Source organism: Bubalus kerabau, chromosome 7 (assembly GCF_029407905.1).
Source record: "Bubalus kerabau isolate K-KA32 ecotype Philippines breed swamp buffalo chromosome 7, PCC_UOA_SB_1v2, whole genome shotgun sequence".
Classification (NCBI taxonomy): Eukaryota; Metazoa; Chordata; class Mammalia; order Artiodactyla; family Bovidae; genus Bubalus; species Bubalus kerabau.
The window spans coordinates 50,581,804-50,605,863 of NC_073630.1; the positions used below are offsets into that span (position 1 = coordinate 50,581,804).

Below are 24,060 nucleotides of genomic sequence, written 5' to 3' on the forward strand. Positions count from 1 at the left end.
TTATTACATGTACACACTCATTTAAACCTTACTTTAAGTCGTGTTGCACATGCATTAAACTTACATAAATTCAACTACATGTCAATATGGGGGGAAAAAGGTAGAAAAATGACATAAATGGTATATACAATTAAGTTCAACATTCCAAAGAATATATGTTGTAGAAAAAAATGGGAGATTTTAAGGTGCACTGGACCTGTATTCCAAATCTGACTAAGTTATTACAGAAGAAGCAACACTTCAGATTATTATTGTTTTGAAATTAGGATGTGAGAACTAGAAGAAATATTAGAAGTTAATCAAATTCTCTTAGTTTGTCAGGAAAATTGAGATCTGATTAAGTGATTTGCCCAAGGTTGTACAGCTGATTAATGGCCGGACCAGGACAGGAATCTAGGTTTCCTAACTTAGACTGATATTCTCTTTACACATTATTTAGATTTTAGAAACTAGATTTTGGAGTATTTTTAACCTAGTTTAGAATTTCATACACAAACCAGCCAAAGAACATAACAGAATAAAGAGTAAATTCATAAAATTTTAACTAAATCAGCTTCTGATTCTGGAAGCTGAACAGCTTCTAGGAACAGTGACATGTATATATATATATATGTATGCACTATTTGATTAATGGACATCTACTCCAGAAAAAAGCCTTGCAGAAAAGTCCTTACCAGTGATTGATTTCTGAGTCATTTCTTGCTGTCTGAACTGCCTCTTGCCCCCTGTTAGCACTATCCATTATCAAGTTGTAAAAGCATTTGAAAAAGTATGTAGTACATGTAACTATATAAAATGAAAGCATCATTTAAATCTCTTATTTTCCCAGGAGATTTTCTGCCTTCTGAGAGCTTGTGGTTGTAATAGACAATCTGCACATACATGTATGTGTAAAGTTCATAGAAAGACTAAATACATTTAGCAATCTAATATATATCTAAAGCATGATATTAAAATGCATGTCAGAAGCCATAAACATGCATCCATAACGTGAATCATGATAGTAATCATAGGTCCTCCACGGTGAGAGATGATTCACTTCATTCACTCCATAAATACGAATTTAGTCCTTGCTGTGTGTCGTGTACTTGCTAAAAACTTGAGCTGCCAAGACAGGTGAGACAAGGTCCTGGCCTAGTTCCAGCTGGTGGGTGATGATCATACGTGTTCCTGCCTTTCTGTCTTCAGTTCTTTTCCTTCTCTCACCTTATTTCTTTTGCCAGTTACTTTTTTACTCTGACCCTACCCTGACTGTACTTTTCATTTCGTAGTCATTCCTTTCATAGAGTGAGTGCTGTTCATCTCACCTGGATGGTACATACGAAAATGAATATAACATGATCCCTATTCTTCCCTCCCTTTCTCCCTTATTTATTAAATATCCCCATTAGCTTGTCCCTATTCCAGGAAAAAACAAGTTAGTAAGACTCCCTATCTTCATTCAGTCTCTTTTCTTCTGAGGAAACTGACTGTAAACAAGTTAATATAAAATATTTTAGGTAGTGATAAGTTCTGGGAAGCTAAACAAAGACAGGTAAAAGGAGAGAGAAAGCTGCTTTGAATAGGGTGATTGGGGAGACATCTCTAGGAGAGAACATATGAGCAGTGATGTGAATGACAGGGAGACATAAGCCATGCAGAGAAGAAGAGGGGAGAAAGATGAGGCAGAGGGAACAGTAAGAGCAGCAGCCTTGAGGGGGTCACAAGGTCGGCATGTGGCAGGAACAGGGCAGAGGCGGAAAATGGTACGGCGTGCAGCCGGAGGGACAGCCGAAGGACTGACCGTGCTGGTCTTAGTGGACTTTGTCAAGGACTTTGGATTCTAGACTAAGCAAGTGAGGAAGCATTGGAAAGTTTCTTGAGTAAAGGAATGATGTGCTCTGGTTGAGTTTTTAAAAACCACTTTAAGGGCTGTTCAGAGAAGTAACTGAAAGGGAGAAGCAAGAATGGAAGCCAGGAAGCTACTGCAATCCTGAGGTAGGGCAGGAAGAGGGGTAGTGGCAGCAGGGCAGGCAGAAAGAGGTAGGTGTGAGGCATATTTGGAAGGAATAGCTGATAGCATTTACTATATGTTGGCTTTGAGGTTGTAAACTTTATTTTCCTAGTCTTCTTTATTTCTCTTTCAACTATGGAGAAGGTGAGGGAAATCACAGAGGAATAAAGTGAGAATATATGAAATAGCACTGTATCCTTACCTTTCATCTTACCTTTCACTGTATCCTTTACCTTACCTGCCATCCACTCCCTACCCCGATCTCCCCTTCTTTTTTAAACTTGGGAGAGGTTATATTTTAGCTTAGTATATTCTTTTCTTTCTTCCTTAGGAAGCTATATTCAGTCAATTTAATGACTAAAAAATAAAGGGAGAGGCAGTGACTATAATTCGTCTTTTCAACTATATGTCAAATATATGATTTCGTAAGAAAAGTTTTCAGTATGGAAACAAAACACAGAAGTAGCTAAATGATAAAAGTCCGTAAAAATTAAACATTTTCATTTCTCTAACAATTGAAGGAGTTGTAACTTCAGTTATGATGTTTTTTTAGATTGTTCATAGAAACAATCATAGTTTATGTTAAAAATTAAACAATTTTGATAAGTATATTATTTAGAGTAGCAGTTTTCTAATTTTGTTGCATTGTGTACAGAATGATAGCTTAAACTATGGAAGCTGTTTTGGTTAGGATTCCTTGGAACATCTGCTGGTACCTTAAGAACATACTGACAGAATTTTACCTTTGCCTTTCTCTCATCCAGGGAAGTGCCAGACACAGCTTCAGAATGTGACTCCTTAAATTCTTCCATTGGAAGGAAACAGTCTCCTCCTTCAAGCCTTGAGATATACCAAACGTTGTCTCCTCGAAAAATATCACGAGATGAGCTCTCTCTAGAGGATTCATCGCGAGGAGATTCACCCTTAACTGCAGACATCTCGCGGGGTTCTCCTGATTGCCTGGGTCTGACGGAAACGAAGAGCATGATCTTCAGCCCTGCCAGCAAAGTATACAATGGCATCCTGGAAAAATCGTGTAGCATGAACCAGCTCTCCAGTGGCATCCCTGTGCCTAAACCTCGCCATACATCGTGTTCCTCCGCAGGCAACGACAGCAAGCCAGTGCAGGAAGCCCCGAGTGTTGCCAGGATAAGCAGCATCCCACATGACCTTTGCCATAATGGAGAGAAAAGCAAAAAGCCATCAAAAATTAAAAGCCTTTTTAAGAAGAAATCTAAGTGAACTGGCTTGGCTGACTTGGTGTAATTCCATTCAAGTGACATCTTTAAACTTTTATCTCCCATCCTTCACTCCCCCTTTTTTTGTTTTAATTTTAGGAATGTAACTCCGTTGAGGCTTTCCAGACTGGATACCATAGTGGAATGTCCTTAAGGGCAACTGTCTACTGTCTGCTTATTTAAATGACTATATAATCAATTTTTCAAGCCAGTTATTACTGAAAAATCATTAAGAGATGAGACAGTTTACAGTCTTTTTTGCCTATTTATTTCTGCTTTGTTATTAGTGATGTGTATATACAACATTTTGTTGAAAGCCACTATGGACTTACAAGCTTTAATGGACTAGTAAGCCAGCATGGGCTTGCAAAAATTTTCTTGTTTACCAGAGCATCTTCTTATCTTTCCACAGAGCTATTTACACCCTGGACTGAAATAACTTTAAAGGAGTAAAACTAATTGCACTACTGTTTTCCAGACTGGAAAAAAATCCCTGCAAGTGAAACTGTATAGAGTTTATAAAATGACTACGGATAGGGGACTGTTTTCACTTTTAGATCAAAATGGGTTTTTAAGTAGAACCTAGGATTTCTAATTGACTTGATTTCTGGAAATGGAAACCCGTGCTTTTATTATGGGATGCTTCTTTAAATGCATTTAACATTGTAAGTGTCAGGTCCTGCTGTAAAGATCGTGTTGTTTTGTTTATCCCAGGGCTTTCACTGTGATTTTCTGCATTGCAGGCTGTATGATAAAATATAAATAATTTAAAGAGAGAAGGCTTTTAATTCCTTACACAAGTAGAAGAGTTAAAAAACTTGATTGACGGACTTAAAACATTCACAAGCATATCCTGAGGTGGGGGAATGTGGGAATTCAGGCACTTGTTTACAGACTTAATAACTGCAAAGGATTTATGGTTTGTGAAAAACTTGTACTGTGGAAAAGATAATAAATCTCAGACATTATTGTGTGGGACTGTGCTGATTTTTGTTGACAACACTCCACTAAGAACACTATATGTTTTCTGGAGAGCTGTGTAAACTGTCTTCTTGCTTAATTGCAATATAAGAAATAGTGATGTTTTGAAAGCAAGTTGTCAACAAATTTCTTTCTATTTTATATTGTTTGTCATATTTTTATGTAGTTTGAAATGTTTAAATGTTCTAATATCAAGATTAACAAATATAAATTTATGGTGCATTTAGATTGTGTTGTATTAATTTGTAAAGTTTGTTTAAATGATAGCATATGATAAAGGTAACTTTTACTGTGAAGATTGTCACGTGGAGCAACAAAGTAATATCTGAGGAGTTTCTGCTTAAACAAATTCTTTTAAAAATTCAGTCAAAATGATCTGGTGAATGCAGTGTGGGTGGATGTTTGGTGGCATATTAACTAGAATGGTTTTTCAGCTTTATGGCTGTAACTGGTAATGTCCAACTCAGTCCTGTTTAGATGAAAATGCTGATTAAACAATCAGCATTTGAGACTTACTCCAAAGAAATACTTTAGTGAGAATATTAACAGTTTCCCAACAACGCCTATAAATTTTGCATACTTTAATGCAGTTGTTAAAACTGTTAAGGTCTTGAATGATTTTTATATATACACAGATATTTATATATTTAGTAGACTGTGGTATAAGTTAAATACTTTGATTGAAATTAACATAGCGTTTTGGACTAATTATCAGGTAAGTTAACCTGAAAGGTCAAGAGTTGAGGAACATAGGCCCGAAAGCTGTTGAGGAAGGGGAAAAACTGCATAAAGAATTGAAAAGCGTTCTGGAAACTTTCTTCAGAATGAAGGGAACATCTTCTTTCTTCTTACAACCAGGCAGAAGTTCTTCCCTTTGAAAACTGCAGAAGGAATGAGAACTTTTCAGTTGAATGAATAGAAAAGGTAAAAGCTGCAGTGTGGAGTGGGGCTGGGAGGAGGAAGGGCTCTAGGAACGCCCAGCAAGGCCCTTGCTCAGGGTTACAAGGGATCCTGGATCAGAAACACCTGTATGCTAGAACTTGTGGTTGGGAGTGGGAGAGGCCAACCTAAGTAGAATGTGGGCTGTCGTAAGTCAGAGAATGCATTGTTTGTGCTAGATTTCATACACTTTTTATAAACAGATTCAACCAAGGAATACTTGTTGCTGCTCCATGTTGCTTGTAATATTTACTTTGCATTAGTACAATGCTCCATATTCATAAATTTGAAAGATAATTTGAGTTTTGGAAAGCCACAGTAATTCCATATCACACTATTTACACATGAAGAGTTGGATGTTAGTATATATTTTTGAACTTAACCTATTTGTAACCTTATTTTAAGCTTATAAAAACCATGGTATTTTCCTGATTTTAAAAGTTATTACTTATAAAAAATGTTTCATGATGGAAAAGTATGAAGAAGAAAAACAACCAAGCAGGTCAAATTCTACTGCCAAAATAATCCTTTTAATATTTTGGCATGTTTTCTACTAGATCACTTTCTATATATTGATAAATACTTTACATAATTGAAATCATACTATATATCTTTATATTATACTTTTCCACTTAATATAAGGATTTCTCCATCATTAGTAAAAACTCTTTAACAGCAACATTTTATTGATTGTATGATTTCAGGAGCAACATTTTAATGATTGTATGATATACTGTTGCATTGATTTATCATTATCTTTTTAAACATTCTTTTATTATTAAACATTAGGCTGTTTCCAGATTCCTAATATATGGAATGCTAGCATTTAAGATTTGTTGAGCGCCCCGTATGCCAGGCACTATTCTAAACTCTATATTCTCATTTAATTTTTACACCAACCTTCTAAGGTCTGATCTTTTTTTTTTCTTTTTTTAAAATCATCATTTTACTGAAGAGGAAGCTAAGTCCAAAAAATTAATTCTTTGCTGACGATCATTAGCAAGTGATAGAATTATGCTAACTTCTAAGTCATACTGCATAAATTCTAAGGAACATTCTCATTCCTTGGAATACATATTTTTAGAAAAGCATAAAGATTTAGTTTATGTACATGCATATGTTTTATGTATACACATGGAGTCTTACATGTATACCTTGACGGTGACTGGAAATTCTTTCTCCATGTAGCTGTGTTTTATATTCCCCTAATATCTGAGTGTACAAGTGCCTTTTTACTTCACATCATCATTTCTGAATTACCATTTGGTTAAACTTCACTATTTTAATACGTATTTTTTTTACTAGGTAAATAATGTCTAGTGTGGATGGAAAGGTTATTTTATGCCGTGTGTTTTTAATTTCAGTGAATTATTTCTTCATGTCCTTTGCCCATTAAGTGCTTGGGGTCTTGGTGTTTTTCTCAGTCTTTTACACAGTCTTCAAATGCTGTTGTATTCTTTACTTACTAACTAGAACAGTGAATTTTTTTTATCAAATAGCGTTTTACAACTTTATTTTTAAAAGTAAGCTGAAGAAAACCTACCTTTAAGTTTTAGCCTTACTGCTCTCCTGTTTTTAGGTGTTGAATGAGAAACTACGTTCCCCCCCTCCTCCTCCAATAGCAGGTAAGAAGCATTCAGAATCTGCTTAATTCATTCAGCAAGTATCTAATTGCTTACCATGCACCAAACATTATGATAAGCTCTGGAGGTATCGAGGCTAATGTGACAGGTACCTCCCCTAAAGGAACTTGATATTTAATAGGGGAGACAGGTCATAAACCCTAACATAAGGGCAGTAATAGAAATACAAACCAAATGTTGGGAAGAGGGATTATGGAACTCAAAAGTATTTATTAGATCGAGGGTAATTTGATGGTGTTAATTTGCTAAGGATGTGGAGAGGTTTGCTATGGCTAAAATATGCCAAGTCCAAAGGCAAGTTAGTTTTAGGGCTTCTACTAAGTAGGAGTCTAGTTCCAACAAGTGAGCTTGCAGTTATTGAGTTCCAGCAAAACACTTTGTGCTAGCTGTGAGGGTGCTCATTGTGGGGTAAGTTGTTCACCAGAGAGAAACACAGCTGCTGCACCAGAGGCCTGACAGTACCGGAAAAGACTTTCCCTCCCCACCCTCTCAACCCGAAAACAAAGCAGTCTGTTGAAAGACACTCCAGATTTTCCAAGGAGGCCTGATCTGATCTTTCCGTAACTCATTGTTTTGAGGAAACTCCATACTGTTTTCCATAGTGGCTGTACCAGTTTACATTCCCACCAACAGTGTAGGAAGGCTCTGTTTCCTCCACACCCTCTCCAGCAGTTTTTATTTGTTGACTTTGATGATGGCCATTTTGACAGGTGGAAGGTGATAACCTCATTGCAGTTCTGATTTACATTTCTCAATTGGTATCAGAAGGCCAGTTTTCAGAGGTTGCCTCAGTCCCATCACTGGGCTTTCCTGAGGTTATCTATGGGTCTCTGACCCCCAGGGTCCTATTTATGACATTGTGTGTTGTGGGCCCAGGTAGGACATTGTAGGGAGGACTCAGTCCAGATCTTGATTTCTTATCTGTGAGAAAGGATTGAGGCAATGCCCAGGATTCCTTCATGAGCTAGTTTTGACTGCCAGGGTCTCCATTATCCCGATGTTTGATCTTTTACTGCTTATGTTGCAGTATCTTCATTTGCCTCTAAAAATGAGAGAGCAAGCAGGTAAGGAGAGCAGTTGTGCAGTTTGCGGGAGTCACAGTGACTTGGCCCCTCCAAATCCCCAGTCTTTAAAGTAGCAGGAGAGTCGCCCTCCCCTTCTCACATCCTGCCTGGTTGGCCTGGCAGGTTCTAGTCCCCTGTAAGTAGGGCTCTAAGAAATCATACCTGAGTCAAACTTGTTCTTGTCTTGCTTCCAACTGCCACATTTTAGTTTCAAATAGTTGTGTGACATAGCAGCCATTCCAGTGTTGTGGTTCTGTTGAGAATACCTGGTGTCTATTTCTGGTAGAGGTCCATCACCTTTTTAATTGGAGCATCTTAGTTCTAAAGTATCCACATGGGCTAATTTCCCATGTGTGAGAACATTAACTTCTGGAATCTCTCACATACCTCCAGTCCCTGGGATTTGATAGATCAGAGGGAGATTAAAGGGCAATACCACTTAGGAACTGGAAAAGGTTTCTAGAATAAGTATGTGGCATTTTTGTTTTGTTTTTGAAATACCAGCTATTCAACTTTGGTGCTTCTCCTTGAAAAAGCCTTCAATTAACACTCAAGATGTGCATCTGTAGTCAAAAAGTTGTGTGACAGGAAGTTAAAACAAAGAGGGGCTGGTTGAGGGTGGGTGGGGCATGAAGCCTGGGTGCAACAGTGACCCAGACGTTTCCTTTGACCTATAACGTAAAGGTAAGATGGTGAACCCAGGAATACGACCAGGGCATGGAACATTGGGAAAGGAGAGGACAAGTAGGGAGAGAAAAGGTGCATTTATTGTCAAGTCACCAAATCTTGTTCATTTTAATTCCTGAACATCTCAGCTAATGCCTCTGCTGCCCCGGGGCCTTGCTTTCTTCATTTCTCATCTTATTAACTTTAAAGGGCCTTAGCATCTTTCATCCACTTGGCGAGTTTTCCAAGCCGCAGGATGGATTTGTCTCTGATTAAAATCTCTCTATGCCTCTCTGTTGCCTGTACGATAAAGTACAAACTTAAACTAGCAAAAGACCTCGGTGTTCTGGGCCTGTTTGCTTCTCTAGCCTCATGGCTTCACGAGGACACAGCCATGTGTAACCTACAGTTACACAGAACCATATGGAGGTTTCTGAAAAGCCAGGCTACTGCTTTTGCCTGGAATGTCCTCTCCTGTTTTGGGCCATAAACTAAAGTTTTAACTCGGCTCAGGTATCTCCAGGAAGCCTTCCATACATGCCCCGATCTGAGCATGATAGACCACTTCTGTGAATGTCCAGAACTTGGTGTTTATTCTAGCGTTTGTCACATCAGATTGTTAATATATGGAACTATTGATTTGTTTTCCCAATAAACTGAACTGCTTAAGAGCAGGAACTCTGCCTTATCTTGCTTTGAAGTCCCGAGGACTGGAACTTCAGTGACTGAATACATTATATGCCTGACGAATGAATAAATGAGTAACAGACATTACTGCTGCCTTCACGTTTCAGACTGTTAGGGCATTCACAAGTTTAATGATTAAAAGGCAATTCAAGACTATTTCCTCATACAAATGAGCATGATATGGCTGTATTTCCATTGTCTTATAATGCAGATTCCAAAGAAGGAAGAGAACAAGATGGCATGGGGGTAATGAGTCTGTTTTCTTTATGAGATGTATTTTTAGAGCTGGGTTCTATCCCTGGGTCAGAAAGATCCCCTGGAGAAGGAAATGGCAACCCACTCCAGTATTCTTGCCTGGAGAATTCCATGGACAGAGGAGTCTGGTGGGCTATAGTCATGGGGTCATAAAGTTGTACACGACTAAGTGACTAACTTTCACTGAATGAGGAGTGCTGTCTGGATAGCTCTAAAAGAAATGGTGTCAGAATGGCTGGCTTCTTTCCTTTCAGGTTCTGTTCAGGTGTTTCCTCTGTGCAATTGCTTAGCTTATCAGTCCTGCTCTTCACTTGAGCTTTTAATGACTGTTCTACATATCTGGTAATTAGTAGGATTCTTGTATCATTAGATCTTATTCTTATAGTAAGTTATATAGTGAGAGCCTATACTATGCTGAGTGCTGAGCACAGGACAATAAGATAAACATAGTCTTCACTTCACTTGTTGAACGAATCCATAAATAGCTGTTTAAATCACCCTGTTTGTTATTAGGGTGCTCCCCAGGTGGCACAATTGATAAAGAAACTGCTTGCCAATGCAAGAGATGTAAGAAACATGGGCTTCATGGTCCCTGGGTCAGGAAGGTCCCCTGGAGGAGGGCACGGGAAGCCACTCCAGTATTGCCTGGAGAATCCCATGGACAGAGGAGCCTGGAGGGCTGCAGTCCATAGGGTTGCAAAACAGCCAGACATGACTGAAGTGACTTGGCACATTTAGTTTGTTATTGGTGCTATGAAGAAAATGGTCACAGAGCCAGGCAAGTATTTAAATAAGCTTTAACTCCATTAAAGGGCAGGAAGGGCTTTACCAAGGAAGTGATTTTGTGCTTAACCCTGCAGAGTTAGTAGGAAACAGACAAAGAGGAGATCCAAGTTTTTGAATGGCCCAGGCAGTGGTAATATAGAAGGACTTGGGAGGAAAAGCATCAGGTGTGTGTAAGAAACTGAAGGAAGGCTGGATGGTGATGAGGAAGCAAGAGACCCAGAGAGAGCAATGCCTTGCAGGTCATATTGAAGATGGTAGACGTGCTCCTGAGACCGTGGGAAATCATTGAAAGGGTTAAGTGTGGGGGAAATGATTCTTCTTAAATTTATTTTACATTTCTATTGCTTCCAGATAGCTTGAGGGGTAAACACTGTTGATTTATGTATCTTTATATTCTCTGTTAGCACTTGTCACTAAATCAAATAGTAAATATTTAGCAACTTGGTTTCCAAGTGGAGGGAGACAAGTGCAAGGGTGAGGCTGAGCAGGGTAATTCTGGAGACTGATAGAGACTGTAGAAAGAGCCATGGGAGAGTCACGGGGAGCCTTGGGAGTTGGGTGGTTCTACTTCCCTTTGGTTAGAAGTCTGTTTTATAATAGCTGGGATTGCCGTGGCAAAACACCATGGACTGGGGGCTTCAACAACAGAAACTGATTTTCTCACAGTTCTGGATGCTGAAACTGAGATCAAGCTACCAGCACGACTGGGTTCTGGTGAGGCCTCTTCCTGGCTTGCAGACAACCAGCTGCCTTCTTGCTGTGTCCTCACAAGGCAGAGAGGGAAGCAAGAGATGGGGAATGCTCAAGTTCTATCAGGTTAGGATTCCATTGTGTGGTTTCACTGAAACTTAATTAGCTCCTTGAACTTCCCTGGTGGCTCGCTTACCAATGCAGGAGACACAGGAGATGCAGGTTCAATCCCTGGGTCGGGAAGATCCCCTGGAGAAGGAAATGGCAACCCACTCCAGTATTCTTGCCTAGAGAATCCCCATGGACAGAGGAGCCTGGCAGGCTATAGTCCATGGGGTCGCAAAGTGTCAGACATGACTTAGTGTCTGAACAACAAGACTCTGTCTCCAAGTATAGTCACAATTGGGGTTAGACCTTCAACAAATGAATTTAGGGAGGACACAACTCAATCCTGCACAGTTTTTATACTGTGAAACCACCGAAGCAGTGGTTCTCAACCTGCATGCAAGTCAACAGCACTAGGGGAGCTCTCTCAAAGTTAATGCTGAGGGGACCTATCTTGGGAGTTCTGTTTCTTTTAATTCTTGCTAGGGATTCAATTGACATTTTAAAACTATATCCCGGGGATGATCCTAATTGTATCAGAGAACAATGACTGTATCTATGTATTGTATTCCTAGCCTGTAAACTGAAGGACTTCACATTTAATTCTGTCTGTTCCTCTCTCTGAATTTTTTTCCTGATTAGAAAAATTTGAGAGAAACCAACCTTTGCTAGGTCTGTACAGGAAAAGCAGCCAGCTTTTCACTGTCTTGTGCTTGGTGTTATTTGTCTTGCCACGACTGACTGCATCGTTAAACAGCAATTGTAATCTCCATATTGTTGGCTGAGGGGGTGCCAAGCACACCTAACTTTCCCACAAATGGATCACGGCAAAGTTAGATTTGAAGGAGGGGAAAGCAGGAAGCACAGTTCTGACCTTAGTGGTTTTTAACCAGAATGCTTCAGCTTCAAGTCACAGAAAACATGACTAAGCAATGGCTCAAAAATTTGAGGCTCTATTTTCCCTCCTAGGATTAGATATCCAGAGGAAGGTGGTCCAGGTGGTCCACGTAGTGGCTCCTTCCCTCTTTCCACTGTATCCGTCCTAGCTGCCTAATGGCCCAGGACAGTTGCACTGCCTCTCACATCACGTGTCCATGCCAGGCAGGAAGAAGGCAAAAGCTAAGCAGTGTATGCCTGTTGACGCCTCTACCTTGTAAAGAGCTTTCCAGGAAGCTTTGCCGAGTAACACCCCTCTTCACTTCATCAGCCAGGACTGTGGCTCACAGCATCATCCACAAGAGAAGGTGGGAAATAGAATGGTTTAACTTTTATTTATTTATGTTTGGTATGCTGCTGCTGCTCTTAGACACAACTCTATTGATGATAGAGAAGGGGGCTGGATTTTAAGAAAAGAATTAGAAACATCTGCCACAGGTCACTGGGCACTTGCTTGACCTTGAGATAAATTTTAAAATGTTAGAGTTTCCCACGACTAGAACATAGCCCCTGCTGCTGCAACTAGACAAAGCCCTCGGGCAGCAATGGAGACCCAGCGCACCACAAATAGCTTAATAAATAAAATTATTACAAAATAAAATGTTTGCATTTCTATCATGTGCCAGGAACCGTTCTAGATACTGGGAGTACAATAGTGAAAACAAAAATGAAAAAAACAAAACAGAAAACCAGACAAAGCCAAGTCTTCAGTCTCATGGGGTTACATTCAAGTGGGGGATACAATATACAAATGAACTATAATATGTTAGATGAATGGAGTGAGGACTGAGGTGGGTGGTTGCAGTTTTCAGTTGGATGCTCAGGAAGACCAGTGTTTGGAACCTGGTGTATGAGTAATAACATGAAGGAAGTGAGGTATGTAAATTCCTTGGAATATAAATACCTTGAAAGGAGCCTCTAAGGCAAGGCAATAGGGAACAACAGATACAAAGGCCCTGCGTTCCTCTTTGTACTTCTGGTCTATGTTTGTTTTATGGGTTCTCATTATTTTTATCTTTTGGACATTTTTATCTTCATATGGACATTGGTATATACAGTTGAGGTATAAAGGGCAATTCTAAGGTTTGTCTCGATACTTCTTCCCCCTTTGGAAAAAATAAGGTGCTTGAATGTACATCTTGAGAGATTGTTAAGTGTCTTCTCCCACTTCTCTCCCCCTCCTGAATCCTGTTCCCTTATTTCCTTATCCTTCCAGAGATGATGCTGTAGAAATTGTGAGAATGGATTTGGAGTCTTGATAGCTTTGAGTATGAGCCCTTACATTTCCTAGCTGAGATACTGGGCAAATAGCATATCCTCCTAGAGCCTATCAGCTCATCTGAGAAGCTGGGATGGATGCTAATGCCCCCCTCACTCTTGCTATACTGAGTGAGGTGAGGTGGTGAAGGGCCCCATTGCAGAGCTGGGTACCTATTGGTTATCTCTACTCTTCTCTTCCTTATGGTCTTCAGCTTCTGGGTCATATAGAATATCTGAGGTAGGTCAAGCACTGTTCTATGAAAAAGGACTTCATACTCTTCACCAGTGTGCGAGAATCTAGAGTCACATATATATTCCTCAGTGAAGTTATATTTACTAGCCTGTCCCTACACCCAACCCCAAAGTCTTCTGAGAGGTTGACTGCAGACCTTTACTTACTGAATGTCAGACACCGGTGCTGCTGACACTGTGAAACCTCATCATCATCCGGAACCATCCACCTGCCCTGTGTGTCTTTGCTGCCGATTCCTTTGCTGCATTTTGCCTCACCTGCTTTGACAATGTTGTAAAGAGTGGTTCATTTCAGTTTGCAAAAGCATAGTCTAAAATGGGATCAGCAAACTTTTTCTATAAAGAACTGGACAGTAAATGTTTTCAATTTTGCAGGCCATGGGTCTACCACAAATTTTGTGCTCAAATCTGCCATTGCAGCCTGAAAGAAGCCACAGATAGCATGTAAGCAATGGCACATAGATTAGATTTGACCTGTGGTGAGCTGGATTTAGTCCATGGACCAGAGTTTTCTAATCCCCAATTTAAAATAAAGGTTAGGCATTGATCAAGAGGAAGAGCTTCATCATGCTGCTGCTGCTAAGTCGCTTCAGTCGTGTCCGACTCTGTGCGACCCCATAGACGGCAGCCCACTGGGCTTCCCCGTCCCTGGGATTCTCCAGGCAATAGGCCCATAAAAATAGAACATTAAAAATAATTCACAATAAGAAATAATTGCTAAGTCATGTCCGACTCTTGCAACTCCATGGGCTGTAGCCTGCCAGGCTTCTCTGTCCATGGGATTCTCTAGGCAAGAATACTGCAGTGGGTTGCCATTTCCTTCTCCAGGGGATTTTCCCAACCCAAGAATCGAACTGGGGTCTCCTACGTTGCAGGCAGATTCTTTAGCGACTGAGTTACAAGGGAAGCCCTAAGAAATAATATCCCAGTACAAATAATCACAATTCATCCAATCAGTTCATTCACTCCCATGTAACTAATTCTTGCTGCACTGGATGTTAGGTCTGCAATCTGCTTTTACAAAGTGGGTGCTTCTGGACTGAAATAAAAGTCCTGGAGATCCTGACTCAGTCCCTTGCTGCCATCTGCAGTTGCCTGAGTGGTGTCAGCTTGGAAGTTAGTGATGTGTCAGTGTGTCTATGAGAAGGTGAGGTGGACCGTAAAGGTGTCTTCTGGATCCTTAGCTGAGAGCTTGGCTGAAATCCACAGGGTGAGGCTTCATGAGGCTTAGGGGAGAGTGACAGTGATGAGCCAGCAGGTGTCCGGTGCTGTGAGACACTGAAGTCTGACCAATCCCAAAGGGAATGTCTTCAGTAAGCACTGCAGGGGTTCAGGTAAGGACTAATAAAGGCCACATGCTAGGATTAGGGGACCACACCCAAAAGTAGGGGTCCAGAAACTATGGCCAAGTCTGGCTTTTGGCATGTTTTAGTGTGGGCCATGAGCTAAGAATGATTGTTATTTTTTAAAAGTGTTGTTCAAAAGCAGCAGGAGCTGGAAGAAGAGGAAAGGGGAAAAGAAGGAAAAGGAAACTGAGACCATACATTGCTCACAAGAATTAAATTAATTACTACCTGGCTTTTATAGATAACATTTGCCAAACCCTCCAATATGAGTAAAAGCCATATCCTGGGACTAAGAATAAATATGAGACAGAACCACCCTAACAAAAATAAAACCAAGCCAGGGTAAGAAAATTTCACAATAATTAGCTGCTTTGCAGAACAAAACCAACCTTCTTTAAAGACAATAACATAATTCAGACTTCTTAAATATCATCCACAATGTCCAACATACAATAAAAATTATCAGACATGTGAACAACATGTGTTACCTCTGATCAAGGGGGCAAACAGCAATCAATGAAATAGACTTTGATATGATTCAAATATTGTACTTAGAAGATCAGGACTTTAAAAGTACCATTATAAAAATGTTCAGAGACTTAATAAAAAAAAAGATGGATGCAGTAAGTCAGCAGATGTGAGATCTCAGTGGAGAAATAGATACAATAAAACGGAACCAAATGGAAATTCTATAACTGAAAGGCATATCAGAAATGAAAGGTTCAGTGAATGAATTTAACAGCAGATTGGAGACTTCAAAAGGAAAGGACAGTAAAATTGAAGATTAGTAGAATTATCCAATCTGAAGAAGAAAGATAGAAAAAAGTTGGAATATGAAACTAATGTAGAGAGTCTCAGGGATCCTTGGTGATCTGTGAGAGATATTAAAATGTCCATTAAGAGTCTGAGAAAGAGAGGGAATGGTTCAGAAAAAAATATTTGAGGAAACAATACCTGAAAATTTCCAAAATTTGGTGTGTGTGTGAGTCGCTCAGTCGTGTCCGACTCTTTGTGACCCCATGGATTGTAGCCCTCCAGGCTCTTTCATTCATGGGATTTTCCAGGCAAGAATACTGGAATGGGTTGCCATTTCCTTCTCCAGATCTTCCCAACCCAGAGATCGAACCTGTGTCTCCCACATTGCAGGCAGACTCTTTATCATCTGAGCCACCAGGGAAGCTCCAAAATTTGGTAGAAAAGTAATTAATCTATCTAAGAAGCTCAGCAAATTCCTAACAAGTACAAAGAAAACCACACTTAGCCACATCACAGTCATTCTTTTGAAAACCAAAGATTAAAGAGGAAATCTAAAGATAGCCAGGGAAAAAATACTTAAAAGGGAATAATCATGCATATGACAACTCATTCTCATAAGAGACAATGAAGTCCAGAGGAAAATGGGGCAACATTTTAAAAATGTTGGAAGAAAGCAAAAACTCTGCAAACCAAGAATTCTGTATCCAGCATGAAAACTCTTCAAAAATTAGAATGAAATGAGTTTTTAAAAGAAAAACTGAGAAAATTGCTTGCCAGAAGACCTGCACTATAAGAAATGCTAAAGCAAGTTCTTTAGTCTAAAGGGAAATGATACTGATGAAAACTCAAATATACTGAAAGTAATAAAAAGCACTGGGAATGATAAATGTGGATAAATATAAAAGATGCAATTTTTAAACTTTATTAAAAAACATGGCACTTTAAAGCAAAGGTAATGTAGCATTTTGGAATTTATAACACGTGAAATAAAATATATGACACTAATAGCTTAGGGGAGAAGAATGGAATTATTCTCTTGCAAGTATCTTACATTTCACAGGAAGTGGCTTAATATGAACGCTCTGCAGTATGTAATTAGCAAGGATGAGCAGTGTCATCCCAAGAGATAGCTAAAACTTCCGTGAAAGTAACACACAGAATGCTTGAAATATGATTAATTCAAAGAGAATGGGCCAGGTGAGATGGAGAAACCATAAGAACAAACAAGAAGGATTCAAAAAATAGAAAACAAATAGCGGGATAGTAGAATTAAACCCAATCATTTTAATTACTTAAAATGAATTGACTAAACTCTTCATTTAAGAGATAGAGACTGCCTGCACAAAAATGGGAGACTCTACAATATGCTACTTACAAATGAAGCAATTTAAATATATGTATGCATGTAGTTTGAAAGTGAAAAAAGGATGCAAAATAATGTACCCTGGATAGTGAGCATAAGAAAGCGGCTGTGCCTATCAGTTTCACACAGAGACTTTTGGACAAAGATTATTGTTACATATAAATAGAGACATTTCATAATGATGAATTAATTCATCAGGAAGGCACAGAACTCCTAAATATACAGAGACACACATAATGCAGCTTTAAAATACATGAAGCAAAATCACAGAATTGAAGCAAGAACTAGACAAAGGCACAGTTACAAATGGAGATTTTAACACCTTGTTTTCATAAATCGATGGAACAAGGAGATTAAAAAAATCAGAATAGAAAGAGGAAGGAAAATTGGAAAGGAGATGAACCCCCTTCACCCTCACTGACGATGCATGCCCCTGCTTCCTCTTAGGGTCTTGTGAACACAGTTCTGTAATGTCCTTCACTCACCCCTCTGTTTAGCAGAAGTGTGTGGGATCAGCTGAATAAATTACGAAACATATGTCATGATTTTCTTTGTGACAGTGTAAACCTGCTATTATTTATTGGGAGGAAAAACAACACACACAGCACCTCAGTACAAGATAAATGAACAGAGCAAATCAATTGCAACATTCCACCTTGCCTGGTGTTTGCTGGCTACCCGCAAACACGTATTTGCTCAACAGAGACAGTGCAGACCTTTGCCTCACTCTGTATACCATTTTTTGTTTTACCCTCTCTGAGTTATTTGATACTGAGCCTGTAGTTAGTTATGACTTTTGCTCATTGCAATGATTTGAAAACAGTATCAAAACAGAAGCCTCATGTTTCCTTCTTTGGCAGTTTCTCTCTGCCTTGGGCATTTTCCCCTAAGCTTTCTCTCCTTCCTTTCTTTCCCATGGCATCTCCCATCTCCTGGGTCACAATTCTTGGGGGAGCTTTCTCAGCTGTAACCAGGGTTAAGACTGGCCTAACACAGGAATGATTCAGCGTTATGAACACTTTTCCCTGGGTGATGAGGTGGGGGAAGAGCTCATTGCATTAGCGTGTGTGAGACTGCGTATTTCCTCAAGTCCTATTCACTGGATTGCCAGGAAATTCCCTACTTTCTTTATCTTGTTCAGACTTCCAGCAGCATTTATCATACTCCTTCCTCCTCAGAACACTTCTCTCCATTTCTGTACCCCACACTCTTCTGAATAGTCAGGCTTCCCTTGTGGCTCAGACTGTAAAGAATCTGCCTGCAATGTAGGGGACCCAGATTTGGTCCCAGGGTTGCGAAGATCCTCTGGAGAAGGAAATGGTTACCCACTCCAGTATTCTTGCCTGGAGAATTCCATGGACAAAGGAGCCTGGCAGGCTATAGTCCATGGGGTCTCAAAGAGTTGGACACAACTGAACGAATAACACTTTAAACTTCATGCCGCAGAAGTCCTTGAATTACAGAGTTGGAGAGGGAATGCCACTGTTACCTTAGACTCTTGTCTTCCTACTTGATGAGTCTCAGGGTGTGGCCGCCAAATCCTTTTTAATACATTTCCAAGCTGGTAACAACGTCCTCAGTTCTCTCTTCCTTTCTCCTTAGGTCAGAATTTACCAGTAATATTTTTTCTTTCTTTCCAAATGTCACAAACCCGCTACCCTTTGAGCCAAAGTTGAACCCCAGACATGTATTCATAGTGAACAGTTAATTTTTTTTTTTTAGTTGCCAAATTAAAAACATCTGGAAATTTCACATACAAATACAAATTTTCAGATTTCCTTAAACAAACAGAAAAACAGAGAAGGAGGAGGAGTCATTGCTAAGCTCCCTCCCGCTCACCTCTTCAGGTTCCTGACCGGCCAGGCAGCAGCCTCCTCGTCAGGTCAGCAATCACGCCCTCTCTTCAACTTCCCAAATACCCCAGAGTCCAAAGAAGTGAAAAAAGTTTGGAAAGCTCTGCTCTAAGTCATGTAGGAAAATAGGAATCTCATTATTTAGAATCCCAAGTCTCCTTTTTCTATCCTTATCGGCTATTTTATTTCTCTGGAATAAACCAACCTGAAAAAAAAAAAATTTTTTTTTGAACTGTAGTTTCCTCTAGATGGCAGTATTGTACTGACATTCTCTCAGCTATCCCCATTCCCGCGGCCTTCAAAATGTTAATTATCTAATTTTTCAGTGCGAATAATTTTTGTTTCTAAATTTATTTCAGTATTTTTCCAATGATGTCAATTTATCAGTAAGCAGGTATAGTCCACAAGCTACAATATTTAAAAGAACAAAACGACAATCTTCTTTTTTTTCCCCCCTCTTGGAGCTTCCTGGGTTGATTAGTAGAAACAGAACATATTGCAACGTGTAATTGTCATGATTATGCAGGCTGTTCATTTAGAGTTTGTGTGTGCACATGAATTCAGCTGCCGCATCTGCAATGCATGCTGGAAAAATAGCCCCTTTCTCTGTGCACTTGGAAACATCAAACATTTCTCATTTGGAGCAATTTCTTTATTTTGTTTTGTGGATACTGAATGTTACCCACAAATACGGGAGGCGAGGGAGCATAAACTAGTGTGTACTACAAGGAGGGGGCTCTTAGAGATACACATGTACATAAGTGGACACATGTGAGCTGTGTGCCGGCCTCAGACATAAACGAGGCGAGTGCCGCAGGAGGGAAGTTGTGTATGTTAATTAGAGTAATGGTTTGGGAGCACTTCCATTTCAGAGCAACTAATTAAATATTTCATTGGAGTTGTTTTATATAATTTGCTTTGGTATGCCACAGGCAGATATTAAGTATTTAATTTTATCTTCAAGTACAACCAACTAATATTTCACTGATTTAATTCTTTGGTTTTGGTTTCAGGTTTTCAAAGTGCTACCTTTTTGGTCCTGGTTAATCCACTTGACAGCTAAGTGTGACACAGGGAGCCTGCAGTTCCCTTTTGTAAAAGCTTGGTCAGTTGCACCTTGGACCAACCCAGGTAGGATTTAAGCCCTCCGGTTGTCATCACTTTGATTACTCCCTAAAAGGTTAGAGTTGGAAGAACTCCATGAGGGCTTCTCTCATTCAGTGTTTGAAGGTTACAGTTTCCTTGATGGACGAGCCCTCCAGTCCCTGCATGAGCCCTCTCAGGGATGGGACTGTCTTGGGCAGCACTGTGCCAATATTGGCCCCACTGAGGGACAGAGGTGACTCTGGGGACCTTTTTTCTTCATTCTGAGCTGGGGGAGGGCAGCGGCAGGAAGGAAATGCAAGCAGACAGGTGAGCAGGGCTGTGCCCAGGGAGTTCTGCAGGCTACATGTGGAGTATGGGTCCCAGGCAACACAGCCTCCAGGAAGTTATCATGATTTCTTTGGAAATGGCACAGAGAGGGAACCCATCTGACTGGGCAGGCTTATTCTATATGCAGCGTGCAGAGTCCACTGTGACCTCTCTCTGTTATGTGTAGACTATCTTACTTCTATGGTTCCTGACTCCTCCCCACCCCTGAACTGAATGCCTTGACTCTTAGAGCCAAATGATGGATTTTACCTTTGTTCCACTACGTGGCATACTCTTTCCTTCTTGGAGTCTGGCTTTTGGATCAAACTTGGCAGCACCCATGGAAGATCTTTAGAGAAAAGGTCATCAGTAGTTTTGGCTTTCAGGCAAAAACACCCATGCGGGTGAGCGGATTCCTCCCTGTAAAGTCATAACAGTGGCCTGACCTCCTCAGGTATAGCTTCTACTCTGCCGGACAACCAGCTCCTCCCAAACACCCTTCCTGACTCCTCTCCTCCTCTCTCTTCCTTTTGTGTCTTCCGGACCATAGTTAAGACTGAATGTCTTTCACTAAGCCTTCCTGGACACATCTGTTTCCACAACAGAATTTTCCCTCTCTCTAAATACTTCCAGATCCTGAGTCCACCCATTTGGAAGGAGTTAAGAGAGAGATGTGGTCTATCTTTTCATCCAGATTTTCAGCGGCTCTAACCCTGGGTAAATCAGTATTACCACACATAAAATCCAACCTTTTCTGAAGCATTTAAAATTCTGACAACCTTTCTAGTTTCAAGAAAAATTTCAAGACAAGTCAGTTTTTATTAGCAGCATGCATTTTCAACACCATAGCCTTTGGCTAATGGGATCTTGTTATAGGAAGTGTGAGGTCTGCATTTCCCCTTGGGACAGTCTCATCTTGCCCCAGGTCTGGAAGCCCTGTGCTCCACCTGGCTCTCTGTCAAAATGCTCACCTTGTAACTGACAGAGTTTGCAAAGACTGAACGACTTGAGGGAGCAGAAAGGAAAGAGCTGAGCTGAGAGGTGGGGCTGGTGGGGTATGCCCCAGCTTTAGATTTTGAAATCCTTCAATAAAAAATAGGTGTTTTCTAAGATGAGATGATGAGTGGGTTCCAGGCAGAGGGAATAGAAGATGCAGAGATATGGAAATAGGAAACAGCTAACTACATACATCCCTGTGCTTCGGGGCTTAACTAAATTCCTATCTTCTTCAGAACTCTTTCACTGATAATCTCAGACCACAGAGATGTTCACTGTGGTTGCCTGTTGTCCCTACAGAGCAAGACTGGAAGCTTTTGGAGACCGGAAGCCCCAAGAGACCAGTTCCATCCTTTCTGACATCTGATCCAGTCCTCAGGACTATGTTCCCGAGCTGCTCAGACACTGATGTCCTGTAGGGGGAGTCCAGGATGAATACAGTTGAAATTACTGGGTTTGCAGCTTCTTACTGATTCTGCAACAAAGAAAAATCTTTCATCAAATGTATAAGGTGAAAAAAAATGCTTGAGTTTCTCTTGGTGGAAAACAAAGGGAAGTTTGCATAACTCAGACTCTGTCTTTTCAGCATGTAAAGTGCTGTTTTTCTGCAGAATAGGGTTTTTAATATTTGATAAGTCTTTGAGAACACTGCACGATATCAACACTGAATGGTGGGGCTCAGTTCAAAGGCTTGTACAAATATATCTAAAGAAGAGCCATATTAAAGAGTCCAGTTTCCCTGATCTGTGCTTTAAGTTTATTGACACATAAATCTTCAGAAGAGTTCTTGACCTCACGTTCCTCCAGACTCTAATGCTGGCCTTTTTATGGACCAGAAATCTGGCCACTTTGTATTTCTCCAACAGCTACAACAGTAAAGCCACCTTCGTGAGGGAATAAAATTGAAAACTGCCTCCCAATTGAGCAGTTGATTTGAATGAAATCTGTTGTTTGTCTTAGGAGGTTGTAATCAGTGATAGATGTTGAGGGGCGTTTGGGGGCTTCTGTGGATTCTGACACAAGGCCTAATAACTGGAGCTGCACCCATGCTGGCATCCATCATTCTGAGCAGTGTGAAGGGCTTCTCACCAAAAGCTGGTACCCACCACTGGCCGCGATGGGGTTTGGGCTTGCTCTGATTTGTCACACGATGCCTCCAAGGCAGAAGGTCAGAGAGGTTCAAATTTTGTTCAAGAAAAATCATAGTTCTTCATTTGTGAACATCTCTTTAAAGGAAATACTTTCCGTGAGTGAGTGAGTAAGTGAGTGAGTGTGTGTACGTATGTGTATGTCCCAACCATCGCACCAACAAGGACACCACATTTTGGTTCTCACTGCCCACCGAGTGTATTGCTTTTGTGGCTTCATTTGTAATCTGCCTAGCCCTCTCTCCCTGGTCAAATACCAACACAGCTCTCTGAACCCACAGCTGCTGCTTCATGCTTTCCCTGCCTCTTCTTAAAATCAGAGAGGAGTCACTTTCCCCTGGTGTGGTGACCTTCAGCTGGGCTTGCTTGCTCTCAGTTTTTCCTGATTGCTGCCTGGTGAGGGAACGTGCTAAGCTGGGACTGGCTTAGAATTCAAACATGTTGTCTGTCCCCAGAGTCATTACTGTCTTAATTAAGCCATAAGACGTTGTTGAGGAATGAGGGGGAGCAGTGAATAATCATCTCTTTTTGATTTGCCTGAAGTGTATTTGGCTCAAAATAAAATGCAGGTAAAGGTACGTTTCTTTCCCTAAGAGCTTGGAATAATAGAAATATTATTGTGCTGAGCAGGGCTCGAAGCAGGAAGATATTTGAAGAATTTGCTTCTGGTTTTGCTCCAGCTGGTCCCAGGAAGGGGGTGATGGACAGTTTAGGGGCTGGCCAGTCCTTCTCTGGACCTTGTGTAGCTTCCATGCTTGGTGATGGTATAGACCAGGTCATAGACTGTTCTAGTAAACAGCTAGATTTTTTTCTTCACTTCTTATAGAATCTTCTTTTGTATCCTTCATTTACAAATAGGTCAGAAAAAATAGGGTTTTCTCCAGAGGATGTGTTAACTCATTATCCACTAGCTGTTATTTCACAGATGTCTGCCAAACTTTGCACTTTATGTGGTACATATTTTATTAGTTTGCACATAGATGGATGTTGGCAGTTACTCAAGGATCTACTCAAAGCAAGCAAATCCTTTACCAACATCACATGTTTATTCTCTTGTGTTCTTTTGTATCATATTTATATCCCCTCTTGATAGCAACGTATTTTATCGTCATCTATCATTTCCTTTTGTCTCCTTAAATATAGAGTGAATTTCTGCATGGTAAATTTCTGGAAGATTATCGTTTGAAATATGATTGTGTTGATTTGATAAATGTTTTGTAAATATTTTTGGAAAACATGAGTTTTATAAATTATAGAGTTTGATAGTAAATAATGAATGTTTCTGACTTACTGATGATTGTGCATATGAAAGTCAGTTATGATTTCTGTCTTATCCCCACTTCCCGAGCCCCTCAAGCCTATGCCTCTTCTTTCTTTGTTACTTTTGTTAGTCAGTATTGATTCTATTTCCCTTTTCTTTTTATTATTCATCATCAATTTAAAGGACAAATTGTCACTAACTTTTATATAAGCAGCCCATCACCTAAGTCAAATGTTTGAGCAAAGTGCCTTGGAACACAGGGAAGGAGGTTTGAAAAGGGAGTAAAAAGAGAATGAACTTACTGTAGACTCTGTGCCAAGTGCTTTACATAAGTTATTTTATTTCTTGTTCACAGTGACCCTGTAAAACAGATATCAGATGCAAGGGATGAGACTCAGAAGTTAAATCTTTCACCCAGGGCCATGCAGT

General features: G+C 40.2%; 1 protein-coding gene and 1 long non-coding RNA gene across 8 annotated transcripts in view; both read left to right on the plus strand.

The window, feature by feature from the left end:
- Positions 1 to 4,438, plus strand: part of STIM2 (stromal interaction molecule 2) — a 188,674-nt gene extending 184,236 nt beyond the window's left edge. For all 7 annotated transcript variants that reach the window (XM_055588205.1, XM_055588204.1, XM_055588206.1 and 4 more), the window contains exon 12: positions 2,758 to 4,438. In XM_055588205.1, coding sequence (XP_055444180.1) covers positions 2,758 to 3,235 — 478 coding nt within the window. In that variant the 3' untranslated portion in view covers positions 3,236 to 4,438. The remainder of the gene's footprint in view (positions 1 to 2,757) is intronic.
- A 6,760-nt stretch (positions 4,439 to 11,198) lies between these two features.
- Positions 11,199 to 23,643, plus strand: LOC129657735 (uncharacterized). The gene is made up of 3 exons (XR_008717045.1): positions 11,199 to 12,291; positions 19,827 to 19,944; positions 21,523 to 23,643. It is a non-coding gene; the product is annotated as an uncharacterized LOC129657735 (long non-coding RNA).
- Positions 23,644 to 24,060: the final 417 nt, after the last annotated feature.